The 13,465-nt window shown below is 32.8% G+C and overlaps 1 protein-coding gene and 1 long non-coding RNA gene across 6 annotated transcripts in view; one reads left to right on the plus strand and one right to left on the minus strand.

Annotated features, from left to right (window-relative positions):
• The window catches only part of LOC107361778 (death-associated protein kinase 1), a 39,856-nt gene extending 26,715 nt beyond the window's left edge, over positions 1-13,141 (plus strand). For all 5 annotated transcript variants that reach the window (XM_015928681.3, XM_015928680.3, XM_015928683.3 and 2 more), the window contains 8 exons: positions 3,632-3,745; positions 4,263-4,361; positions 4,447-4,545; positions 4,839-4,937; positions 6,901-6,999; positions 7,247-7,345; positions 9,066-10,932; positions 11,001-13,141. In XM_015928681.3, the coding sequence (XP_015784167.1) occupies positions 3,632-3,745; positions 4,263-4,361; positions 4,447-4,545; positions 4,839-4,937; positions 6,901-6,999; positions 7,247-7,345; positions 9,066-10,932; positions 11,001-12,571 (4,047 nt within the window). In that variant the 3' untranslated portion in view covers positions 12,572-13,141. The remainder of the gene's footprint in view (positions 1-3,631; positions 3,746-4,262; positions 4,362-4,446; positions 4,546-4,838; positions 4,938-6,900; positions 7,000-7,246; positions 7,346-9,065; positions 10,933-11,000) is intronic.
• Positions 1,047-1,921, minus strand: LOC112538833 (uncharacterized). Its single transcript, XR_016200868.1, has 3 exons — positions 1,831-1,921; positions 1,608-1,706; positions 1,047-1,537 (listed from the first exon to the last, which is right to left on the minus strand). It is a non-coding gene; the product is annotated as an uncharacterized LOC112538833 (long non-coding RNA).
• Positions 13,142-13,465: the final 324 nt, after the last annotated feature.

The raw sequence follows: 13,465 nt of genomic DNA on the forward strand, positions 1-13,465 counted from the left end.
TCAGTGACCTTTTTTTGTCCCTCTATTTAAGGTTAAACAGTGAAACAAAATTTCATGCTTTACTTGTTTGGTTAACCTTTGAAAGCAAAAGTTTCAATTGTTTAATGACAATTTATCTTGCAATGTTAATTGTTACCATAAATTGTCAGCTCAAATTGCTTCCTTCTCTTCATCAAATCACTGAAATATTGCCATCAGATAAACTTGAAGCGAAACGTCAATGAAATTTTGCCATTTTTAGCCCTTCTTTTCATCTTTTTTGTTGTTCTCTTGATGATTATCTTTGATGAAGATCATGGTTATTCATAATTGTTAATTATTGATAATGAATAACCTCAAAACCACCAATTGAAACAATCTATTACCAGAATCGTGAATGAAAAAAGCTGTTGTTTCAGCAAAATATTGTAAACCGTAATTGAATGATTTTGGGTTAAACCGTTTTTCAGATTAAGATTGGTTTATAGTTTGCTCCAAGTTAACATCAATTGATCACTGATTTACATCTTTACAGTTAATTATCTTGGAATGTCTAAATTGTTTTCTGTAAATCGTTATATTTAGCTTTTGGTTTAGCTTTTGGCTTTCTTGCAAGATCCATGTTAGACTGATCCATAAGCGATGTGAAATTGTTGATCTATCAGGCTTGTTGTCTGTGCTTTGCTCAGCAATTGCAGCAATTAGTAAATTAAATGAATCAACTGATTAACTTTGATTGTCACTTCCAACAGCGGCCAATTCCATTAAAACTGAATCCATCATTAAATTATCCAATAATCTCAAATTGAATTTCCTTAGTCGATAAAGCTGGAACCAGATTAAAGGTATTATTTGAAGGTTAACAGACCAAATTGAAGCAGAAAAATTAAATTAAATTGCAATAATGGTGTTTTACATGTAATTTAAGTGTAATTTGTGTTGTTTTTAGGATGCATGTTATTAAGTAAACTGACGAGAGGTTAAATTGTTCTGCTTGAAAGACTAAAAGGATAATTAAAAGACAAATTAAATTAGTTGATTGTAAATGAGACAAAACAAGACAAAAATACTGGTTTTAAAATATTATTTTTTCAATTACCTGTTGAACTAAAGGTTCAAGCTATTGGTAAATGTACATTTCCTTGTATTCAACAATTCAATACATCATTAGGATTATTATTGTACAAATAAAATAGCAATCAAATTATTATAAACCTTTTTTTAACATTATTACCTTCAAAAGGAAAATTTCTGTTCCTTTCTTTTGGTTTTTTTTGTTGAAAAAACAGGGTTTTGGGTGTTGACAGACATGGATCCATTGAACATGCATCTGTTTGAAGGATGAAATGAATATTTTTTACAATGAATCTGTTATTAGGTGTGCCAATTGCTCAAACTTTACATGCTTTTCCATGGATCCATCTTTCAATTTGCTAATTAATTTAGATTTATCGTTTTCAGTGTCAGTTGCGAATGTATTTCATTGTTTCCATCAGTTGAACCTGTTCCAATTTCATCCTCTTTTTTTCTGATTCCGTGAATAGGAATTCCTTGTGTACTTCGGAAGTGAAAACAATAGTAATGTTAATAATGGTTCAGTTTTGACGATGAGAATCTTTTAAACTTACAATTATTATAATTGATGATCAAGAGAAATGCTTTATATTCTTGAGAATCTGAGAATTGCCTTTATCCTCTTCATACCAACACCAGAATTGAAATTATGTCTGCTTGAGAATGAAAATAAACGGGAAAATAAAATAAAAATTAAAGGTTACGATAAATTCGTGAATTGATCTTTTTTCTGAACCAAATTATATTCAAATATTGTTGAAAAAAATGATACTTTACCTGAAACGTTGAAGCAATTTATCAGCAAAAAACCATAGTTTACTTTGTCAGCCTACACAAAATGAACATTTAAATGGTATCATTTATAAATATACAAAAATTCATGAATTAATACTTTCTGGATAATAAAGTACATTTCTCTTGAGAAAGTAAAGTTGAAACGCCTGAAAAATTTGAGCTTTAAGTGACCTGATAATAGGGTTTTACAGGCAATTTAAATGTAACTTTTTGCTAATTTTGATGAAAAATTTTGATACTAGTTTTGATGACCTTTTCCTGAGCTATTTATAAATTTTAAATATTGCGATTTTTAATGAACTTGATGAGATTCACTTTCTTGTAAGTAAAGTCACCTCGGAGGCAAGTTATTTTGGTTGTAATTGGTCCAGGTTGGGCGACATTTAACCAAATTTTGGGTTTCAAGCTTGACTGTCCAATTGTAATCAAGAAACCGTTTACAGGTTAAATGTTGAATGTTGAAACCTCTTGAATCGTTTGTTTTTTTTCATCCTCGTGGTCTTTAGCCTCCTTACAATTGCTCAGATTGTTGATTATCAATGTTTTTTTTCACTCTTGTTCATCTTCATCTGAATACTTCATCGTGAGATAACTTTTAACCTCGTTGTTATGAAAGTTCAATAGGCTTTAATTATAGTTTACAGAACACCAATTATATTATCTTCTTAATCACTGTCCTCCAACGCATTAATGTTAACAAATCGCCACACACTTATGACTTTGATGTGTGTTATTATTATAATTGGTCAGTCATAATGACGATGAAGATGGGTTCACTTTGAATGATGTAAAGGCTTCATTTGAAAGGAATACGTAATAATGATGTTTTCGGGTTCCATTGTTTTCATTATATGGTGCTAGTGATGATGATAATTTGATAATTTAAACTGTAAATTTGACTGCAATTAGAGTTGCGAGTTTGCTGCATTTCTTTAGCTTGTTATTACTTTGAATTTAATCCAATCTCTCCAATAAGTAATTGTAAATATTTTGCGGTTTTTCATCTTTGCTTATCGCCTTTCTTTCCGTTGATTAACACGAAAATAATGATATTTTCCTCGATTCTTTATACCATTTATGATGGTGTTAAGTGTCTTTTGACAAACCTGCCAACATGATCCATTTGCTTATGTAATCCGTTTCAAATTTGGGTTCATTTTTGCACCTTTTCCCACAATTTATGAATTAATAGATATTCATTAACTTATTGGACCAAATTGATTCCAGTAAGATGAACATTTGGCTGACCTAAAACCATTGTTGTTGAAAATATTACGTTTTGTGATGTTAATAATTTCAAGTTGTTGGTGGTGGGTTACTGTTCATCAACACCTAAAAAGATAAAAAAATGAAGATCATTAAGAATAACAGAATTTTAAATGAAAAGAGAATTGTTTTTGTTCATTTTGGGAATAAAAAGAAGCTCCAAATCGTACAATCACCATTTAAAATGAATGAAAATGAACAAAAAAAAACTTTCTTCGCTTTGCTTGAAATTGAATTAAATTGTTAACAATGAACTTCACCAAGTTTGTTTCGCTTATGATTATGATAATCGTGTTAATTGTTACTGTTTGTATTATTGCTGATTCAAAAGGCTTTGAAATTGTTTTCCGTTTGCTTGACCCTTTCCAGCTTACTGTTGATTTACTCTAAAGAGATATGATTGCAATTGAATCAACTGAATTGTACGAAGCAAAACAAAAGAAGTAAATTTTGTGAATTGTATTTACGATATTAATCTGGTATCCTTTTTGATTTATTTTTGTTTCAATTTCAACAGCAAGATGAAAACTTTGTTCTGGCAGCGCTGTTTGGTGCCGTTGAAGAAGGTAATCTCAATGGACTCCAAGAGCTTGTTAACATGTCCAAGATTGATATAAACCAGGCGAATACGGTTAGTAGCGGTTTCTATAATTTAAATTGCAAAAAAAGAGTAAAATTTTAGTTGAAAACGGGAATATTTTTATATATTTGACACTAATAATGTCTCAAGTAGAAAATATTATTCTGTTTTAGGATGGATAATTAGATTGTTGAAGGTTAAGTTAATCACAAGGAAAGGCAGAGATAGTTTTCATTTAAAGAAGGAATTGCATTGAATGGACAAGGTTAACTGTTTAATTGTCTGTTGATGTTAATCGTTGTGAAAATTTCATTTCATTTTCTCTTCATTGTATTTAACAAAATTAACATCAGACTATAATTTTCAACAATTAACCCTGACCTTTGGGTGCTACCTCTGGAAAATGGCAATTATCTCTGGCGAAGCTACTTGTAAATGTGATTTGCATTTCAAAATACATTGAAATATCTTACAGTAATTAAAAGCATTTACTCTATCAATTTTTTTACTTATTCTCGATTGGAAACACATCGTTTAATTATGTTTGCTTGCATCTTTAAACAATTAGCATGGAGAAACGGTAGTTCATATTGCGGCTGGTTTGGGACAATTGGAAATCCTCAAACTTTTAATCAAAAAAGGTGCTGACTTCACACTAGTCGATAATGTAAGTTGAATTTGTCATAAGTTTTCGTAAAGATGTCAATGTTGTATACTTTAACGGAATTTGTTTTGATTTCTTGATTCAACAGCATGGTGACAGTGCTATTTATTGGGCAGCAAGGCAAGGACACACACAGGTTATCCGTTATCTTTATGAGAAGGGATTGAATGTTGATAGTAAAAATAAGGTAAGCCATTTAATGATGAACCAAAAATGATTTATCGTGAATTATCTGCATATCAAAAGATAACGAAACAAAAGTAATTTTTTGAACGTGCTTTCAGTGAAATGATAGGATAAAGGACAATAGAGAATATAAAATTATAAATTGTTTTAGCTCAATTCTTCTTGATGTTATTGATAAAATTGTATTCTGAAATAATATGCTTTGTTGGATATAGTACTTGTAGAGTATGATTTTGTATAAGATGATGGTAGAGGTGAGCTAATTTTATGGTTTTCTTCTATTTTCTTGACCAGGCTGGCGAGACTGCAGTCCATGTAGCTGCACGTTACGGACACGCCGATGCTATTGAACAGTTATGCAAATGTGGTGCAAACGTTAATGTGGCGGACGATGTAAGTTTAACTTTTGTTAAACCATTGAAAGGACAATTTTTCCTGCTTTTCTTATAGTTATCATAACATCTTCATGACTGTCCTTTATTACGTTTCCTTGCGATCCTTTTTTCACCTTTATCTTTCGCTACATGAATCCTTCAGCTTGTAGCGAATGGGCTGGTTCTGAAGTCCATTCTTATTTTGTCTCTATTTAGTATTTTGTATTTCTTTTCTTTTGATCGTTCGCCTCTAATTTAAGACATTCTTTTAAGAATGGTGAATCTGGTAAACAATGGCAAGCTCAAGGTTTTTGCAAGATGATGAACAGTGGAATCCAGGAATCAACATTTATTCTATGAAGTGATTGCTGCGTGTTTTCATCTTTTATCGTATCTTCAAGTTGAAATGTTACTGGCATCTTTTTTGTGTGTGTGCTGTTGACTGTCAATTTTTAGAATAGTTGAAAAATGATGACTCCACTTTGAAAGTATCAGGTTTCCGGGATACAGAAGAGTTTTTCATGAGTAAGCTAGCTGAACCATGGAGAATGATGTGTTGAACGGTTTGATTAGTTGGCTTGACTTGAACCATCGCTGTTTAAACTTCATCATTATCGTGTTGTTTTGCCAGCTGTAGTCAGATCACAATCATTATTCATAATTAAGAGCAGACAAATGTAGATAATGTTTGAGCAATTTGAAAGTCTGTAAGAAGAAAAATGATTTAGTTGGAATAAATAAAGGTTAACATTTTAGGAAGATGGGGTTATAAATCCGCCATTTAGGGATATTGCGGCAATATCGTTTAGATTGGAGTCAATAAAACGACTTTCTTGTGAGAGAGAAATGCATAAAGACAGACAACTAAGACAATAAATAAATCTATTTAATTTAATTGGATCAAAACAAGGTTTTTGTCTCAAATAAAACCTTAAAATAGATTATTAAAAAGGTTGGGTTGAACGAGAAATGACAAAAAATTATTATATTTCTTACCTTTAGGACGATCCTTGCCTCTAATTTGGCAATTAAGGTTTCATCTTGCTTTATTAACAGGTTAACATTCGTGATTATGTAGTGATTGACATATACATTATTAGCTTGTTATTATAATCCGAAAGTAAACAGCAAATTGATCCTAATACCACATGAAAACAGTAATCATCAACTACCTGGGGCAGTAATTAATAACTTATTTTGCTCATCTAAATGCTCGAAAAAGCCAAGTTTGCAAATGGATACCGAACAATCAGAGCAAAAATAATTAACTTGATAAACATCATGAAATAACCACAACAAAAACTTGACTGATTATTGTTGAAATTTTGATGATTGGGTACAAGTTTTTTCCTCTTATTAATGGCATAATCTGGCTTCCTCAAGTCAATTTTTATTCATGATAATTCATCTTCATCATAATTGTTGCAATCTCGGACATGAACGCTCCTGCTTCATCTCCAATATACACTCACCCAGAAATCAGCTCAATTCATAACCAGTGTATACAAGAAAACTTACATCTTGATGAGTTAACATATATTCATTGTTGTGTATAAGATGGATGTTTAGCCTGATTAACAAGAGAAGAAAACGGTTAACTGTTGAAAGTTAGGAGGCACCATTTGCAAAAAAAGTTGATGGTTAACTGAATTGGTGATTAAGTTCAAGATGAATATGAAATCAGAAAGAAATTGAGATCAATTGTTAACCAACAAAGAAAAATATGTTATGTAAAAACGAGGGAAAATTGCAACTGAAAATAAAAGAGCGCGATGAAAAGATAAGAAAAATAATCCTTCTCCTTTTAATGGCCGCCAATGAAAGCAATTTCACTTTTTTTGTTACCAACGTTTAAACTCTTATTCATCATTCGTTCATTATTTGTCTGTTTTTTCATTTCATTTTCTTTATCTTTTTTAACATAAACCTTTTTGACCAATTTCTCATGTTTTAACGACATTTTTTATTCTCTCTTTTATCAGCATGGCGAAACTGCTCTCCATATTGCGGTTTGGCATGGATTTCCCAGAATCGTTCATGTTCTAGGTGAAGTTGGGGCCCACGCAAATGTTAAAAATAAGGTAAGTTTAAAACTTCTGTTTTATTATAACAGTAATCTCCAGTTATTCCCTATGAACGTTACAACTAGAGTTTACCTTAATTAGTGTCCATTCCTTCATGATTATAGTGAAGATGCTTGATTCTAAATGTTAATTCTAATGTATTTGTCTTTCTTTTTTCATCACTCGTTAACAATTCAATTTGGACCTAAAATTGGCGCTGATCACAATGATAACCCTGATGTTGATGATTTTGACCTGTCATTAGGAGGATGAAACTGCTCTACATTGTGCTGCTGCTCGAGGTCACATTGAAAGTGTCCGTTGTTTACTTGAGATTGGAGTTGATTTGAATCTTCTCGATAAGGTTAGTTTATAACAATCGCCATTTAACCATCTTAATTCATTATTCTTGAAATGTGGATTATTTGGATTTGATTGTTTTTTTGTGAGGTGAAACCATGTCTAATCTGTCAAACAATAGTGAACCTGGTAGAAAGTTACACCAATTTAGAGCCTGAAACTCATTTACAATTGTAAAGTTACAACATAGATTGTTACTGTCCATCAATCAAAATATGCACTTATTCAACAATTGATAGAAAAAAATCCGAAGCTGATGACCACCACAATAGCAAACAATTACCTCACCGTATACGTGTTTGCAAAGAAGCTTTGATATAAGCTATAAACTGCTAGTTAAATTGAACTGTTTGTGTTAATGTTTTCTTTTAATTACGCCACTCTTTTGATATACGAAGTTCATTAGATAGTTTATTTAAACAATAATTGCAATTTTGAAGTATGGCAGAGCCATCCAAGCAATGGTCAATCATTTTAAAGCTTCGGTCAATGTCCTTTTCTTCATAATTACTTGCTTCGTCTTTATTCACTTCAATTTATCGAATTGACGATAATTTATGCTGACTATTCACTTTCTCACTATAAATTGAAATTTTTCACTTTTCTTCACTTGAGGTGATTGAATGGTACTATACTAATCAAATGATGGGTGATCATTAACTAATTTAATTAGATTTTAAGCTTGATTAACCTTATTATAAGTTGACTCAACTCTATTTCCTTCCCTAAAGCCATGGCTAAGTTTAATTACCTCCAGTCTATTATCAATAGACTCTTCAAAATTCTTATTATACATTATGGATACTTTCTCATAGCTAAAACAGTAAAAGATGACTTTTCACCCAATCGTCACGATTAAATGATGGACAATGGAGAGATGAAACACATAACTTGTTTCATCTACCTTTTTGAGTAGTAATTCATGATTGATACAGATGAAATGAGTGAAAAGACAATGGTGTTGGCGATGAAAAAGAAATCGGTCATAGAATTAGCAATCAACTTATCGATTTCATTTTTCTCATCAATCAGCTCAGATTTAATTTACTTTTCTTCTCCGACTCTTAGTTACACCCATGAGAGCCTAATATTTCAATGATTAAATAAAATCAATCTTCACCAATTGTCTGCCACCTTTACATATAGTCATCATCATTATGATCATTAAGTATAAAGATTTACGCCATCTTCTTAATCTCATGAATCCTGAAATATTTCGTCAAATCGTCCTTAATTGATTTTAAATGCTTCTTAAATAACTTTCAAGCTTGTCAGAGTGAAAATCTTTTCTTACTTTCACATAATCAAGATTAACATCATTATCAGGAACTTTTTCAATTTCATTTGTTCAACTCATTGCATCTGAAGCAATATAGAATAAAATTTTTTCAATTTTGATTGAATCTTTTTACTAAAGGATTCAATCGCAAGGTCAATGCTGAAATTTTGACAGAAAAGGCAATGAATAATTCACTTTGATTGAAATGAAGAGATTTGCAAACCAATTTCTAGGGAATCTTCACCAATCTTTTTGTGTTTTCAATCAATTTGACTTTGATGACTTAACATCCAGTTAATAATTCCAAAAATATGCTTTATTTAGACTGCACCACGAATTCATTCGTTATTTTTCAAACTATCAACCTATTTTATTCATTTAAACTCATTGTTTTTATTTGTTATTAATATGCTAATTTTCAAATTTACTTGTATTCTGTCTACAGAATGGATGCACTGCTCTTCATTTGTCTTTACGTCGTCATCATATCGTTGTGGCGTTGATGTTGATCAATGGAGGAGCTAATTTTGAGATCGCTGATTCCATTGGAGAAAGGGCAATCCATATTGTTGCTCGAGAAGGTCTCCTCTCTGTTTGTCAATCTTTATGTTCACTCAATTGCTCGGTCAATGTTTGCAACAAATCTGGACTCTATCCTATTCATTTGGCTGCTAAAAATGGTCACATTGAAATAGTCCGTACTTTATGTTTAACATCATGTACGATTGATCAAAAGAATCGTGATGGAATAACTGCTGAAATCTCTGCTCTGGCTCAAGGATACAAGGATATTGCTGACCTACTGGTGTCAATTAAAAACGAAACCATTCGATCAGACTATATTCAGTCATTGATGCCCTCCGGTGAACCTTTAACTCGTGTTAAACTTAAGCTTCTAGGTCACTCAGGAGTTGGCAAGACAACTTTAGTTGAATCGTTGAAATGTGGCTATTTTTCAAGCTGGTTTCGCCGCTCCTCTCGTGGTGTAACAACAGTTGCAGCTTCAGCAGTGGTTGCCTCACTTCCAAGTATTGGTAAACGTTCAGTTTTAAGCAAAAACTCAATGTCATCTTCTAAGTCTAGTCTTGATGCATCACCTCCTCTAACTCCAACCACTGCTACTTCATCTTCATCCTCTTCTGCTGGATCAAGTAGTAATGGCTCAAGTAGTTCTGCCACCAGTGGTATTGGCAGTAGTACCAGTAGCATCGCTACTTCTTCAATCGCTTATGGTAATGGTAAACACTCAACTCATGGCAGCATTGGTGCAGCTAATGGAATTAATGGTCATTTCCATGGGTCATTTGAATTTTGTAGTAGCCTACATCATGAAAACTCTACTCGAGGAATAGATGTTTCAACCATTTCCCCTTCTGGAGTCGGTGATCTTAGTGTTTGGGACTTTTCAGGCTGTGAAAGCTATCTCCAAATTTATGATCATTTTCTTGCAGAAACCAATTGTGTCCATGCCATATTATTTCGTGCCTGTGATCGACTTGATATTCAAATGAACCAAGTCCTGTATTGGCTTCATTTCTTGCAAAGTCGTCTCCCCGTTGTAGAGCCTTTAGCTTTTGGAGGTAAAAGCCAATTTCCAGCCAAAGTTATCTTGATTGCAACACATGCTGATCTGTTACCCTCTCGGCCAAATTTCCATGCCTATCCAGCAGCTAACAATTGTTCATCTACAGCTTCGTCCCCAACCGATTATGTGAATCGAGAAGTAGCCACTGTTTACCAAGTTGTCATGGAAAAATTTTCAAACATTTTCGATATTCACGATCAAGTTCTCATCATGGATTCTCATGCTGTTGGCTCCCAAGCCATGAAACAATTTAAAAATTACTTGTCCATTGTCAAGAACAAAATTTTAGAAATATTGCCACCTTCAAGCGGCCTTTTAGAATCAGTTATGAGTGCCTTAAATCATTGGCGAAAAGCACTATCAAATTTCCCCATTTTAACATATAATCAATTAGTTTCCATGATTCGTGAACAGATCAATCCTCTTACAGGAGAGGAACATGTTAATCAAATCGTCCGTCAACTTGTCTCCATTGGAGAAATATTTTACCTCAAATCAAAAAATGATCAAGATCTTATTGTTCTATGTCCCAAATGGTTAACATCTACCGTTATCGGCAATCTTCTTTGTGAAGATCAAATATTGAAAAGTCCAATTTCAGGAAGGTACACTGTTGATGAGATTCAAGATCTTTTCCCGTCAATGGACGCTCTAGATTTACTTCAAGTATTAGAGAGTCTATCTTTATGCACTCAATGTGATTCTGAAGGAGACTTTATGAGTAAAGGTAATTTGTCAAATCAATTTGTTTATTTATCGACAAATTAATAATAATCTATTTTTTTATTTTACTAGGTGAACATAAAAACATCGAATATGAATTCCCTTATTTTATTAAGCAAGAAAGGCCTGAAAGTCCTTTACTAATTGCTGATTCACTGGAGGAACATCATCATCATCGTGATCATCACATTAATTCGAGTTCACCTGGGCCACCAGCGGAGGGATTAGAATCTAATAATCCAAATAATACTCTGATGGCTGGAATCCGATTACAATGTGATCCTGATACTCCATCTGGCACTTTATTAACCTGCCTATTCCCTCGACTTCAAACAATTTTACGATCTTTGGTCCAAGAGAATAATGATATCGATAATTCCTTGAAATTGGAACAATTTTGTAATACAGTTAAATTACATTTTGGACCTTTAACAGCAACCCTTATGCCCGCCATACTTTCCTGCTCTTTGCAATACGAAGCCATTGAATTAAGAGTTGTTGGTCCTCGATCCAAACCTTTAGATGCTTTCCACTTTTTTTATGACCTTTTATCACTCATTGAATCTTCGATCGGTTCTATGGCTCCAGCGCTTCTCATCCACCGACATTACATGAGTCCTACTGAACTGGCCAAACATAAGCTTCACCCTTTAACCTATTCTCCTTCACAATTAATTGACGTTGCCCTAAGATCTTCTCGTCCTCTGGAAGAATCTTTATCATTAACTGAATCCTCAGTCTTAACAACATCATTAATATCTTCAGTTTCCTCTTCTTGTTCTTCATCGGTATCACCATCCTCCGAAACTGGTCGATGCACTGGTGTTGGGGAGAGATTAGCTGATGTTATTAGCTTCGGCTGTAATAATCTCAATTTTGATATGGATTCACCATCAACAGCAACCACAACATCAACCAATAGCGCACCTACAACTTTAGCCACTAATCTAGCTTTTGCCAAATCACGAGATTCCTATGAGTTTGAGCTTAGACTCAATCAAACTTCTGGAACTTGTATTCCAACCGTCCCACCATCATCGTCATCAATAAAATCATCATCTCCATCTCACCATCTTTTTCAACCTCAATTTTATCAATTACCAATGACAACATCAATAATATCATCATCAGTTATCTTACCTACAATTAATTCAAACTCTTCCTCTGGATCTTCAGCGGCAACAGCATTTGGTCCTGTCTCTTTGAATCCAACACTAGTTGGGGAATTACATATTAACAATCTTCCAGTGGTTACTAAACAGCGTCTTTGTGCTTTGCTTGATCCACCTGAATCCATGGGTAAAGATTGGTGTATGCTCGGAATTAAATTAGGTCTAACTGATAAATTACCCAAACTAGATCCTGGTAATAATACAGCAATCAGTCCTACATGGAGAGTTTTAGATGAATGTTGTCGCAATCCTTCTTGTACCATATCAGTTTTGGTTGCTAAACTTCAAGAATTATCTAGATTGGATGCTGTTAATTTAGTTCTCAGTTCTGTTCCTATTCTCAAAGTTTTCCCTCTTTTCTCAAACATGGACTCAGCTTGCCCACCTCTTAGTGATGACGCCTCATCAGCACCCATAAGCACAGTAACTAGATCAGCCTCTCAAGCGTCCAGTTCAAATTTATCTCGTTGATAATATGGAATCAAAATGAAAGCATTCAAGCTGCATCAGATGACAACCTTTAAAAAGTTTCATGACGCTCTCAAATCAAAATTTAAAGTCTTCATTTTAATAAGTTTTCGGTGCCTTTTGATTGTTTTATAATTAAATTTGATTTATTAATATTATTATCAAGAAATGTATCATCAGCTTTGTTACCTGTGACTTAGCACTGACAAACCAAAAGGCTTTTCAATTTGCCTCACTTCCTAGTCCCTGTAAAAAGATAAGACCATATAACTGTACTAATTTTACTAATGTTTTAATTTTTTCAAAATCAAATTGATTGTTAATTTTCTCTATCTTTCATTATTTTCCTCTTGATCCATATTTCTGTTTCTCTCCATCAATTCAGTTCTTATTCTCTGGCCTTTTCATCATGTCTTTCCAGCCTTTTAAACAAAACAAATCCCAATCATCTCTGATTGAATAATTGATATTCAAGTGCCATCTTGAAATAAAAGCGATTCTTACACTGAATGAAAATTATTTGAAATTATATTGTACCATGATATTATTAAAATAAAATCACACTCATCGAAACCAATATCTCTATCTATATCAATCAGTTCATCTAAATTAAATAAAGCAACTCAAAAATAGTACAAAATGCTAAAGTAACTTTCAATTCAAAGAAAAGGTTGAAATTTCTTTCAAATGCTAGTAAAAGGTCAAATAAGCAGATGATCCAGAATCTGGTATCAAAAAATTTTAATGGCTAAAGTGTTATAAATATGCAAAAATGTCTGGCCTATTTAGTTATTGAACTATCAGAGAAACAAATCTGTTTAATTAGCGCTAACGCCATGTATATTTGGACTCACGGGGTACATGAACTTGTACATAAGCTAATAGTTTAACTGTATT

Source organism: Tetranychus urticae, chromosome 1, assembly GCF_039701765.1.
Source record: "Tetranychus urticae isolate SD_2017Ah chromosome 1, NJAU_TeUrti_SD_1.0, whole genome shotgun sequence".
NCBI classification, from domain to species: Eukaryota; Metazoa; Arthropoda; class Arachnida; order Trombidiformes; family Tetranychidae; genus Tetranychus; species Tetranychus urticae.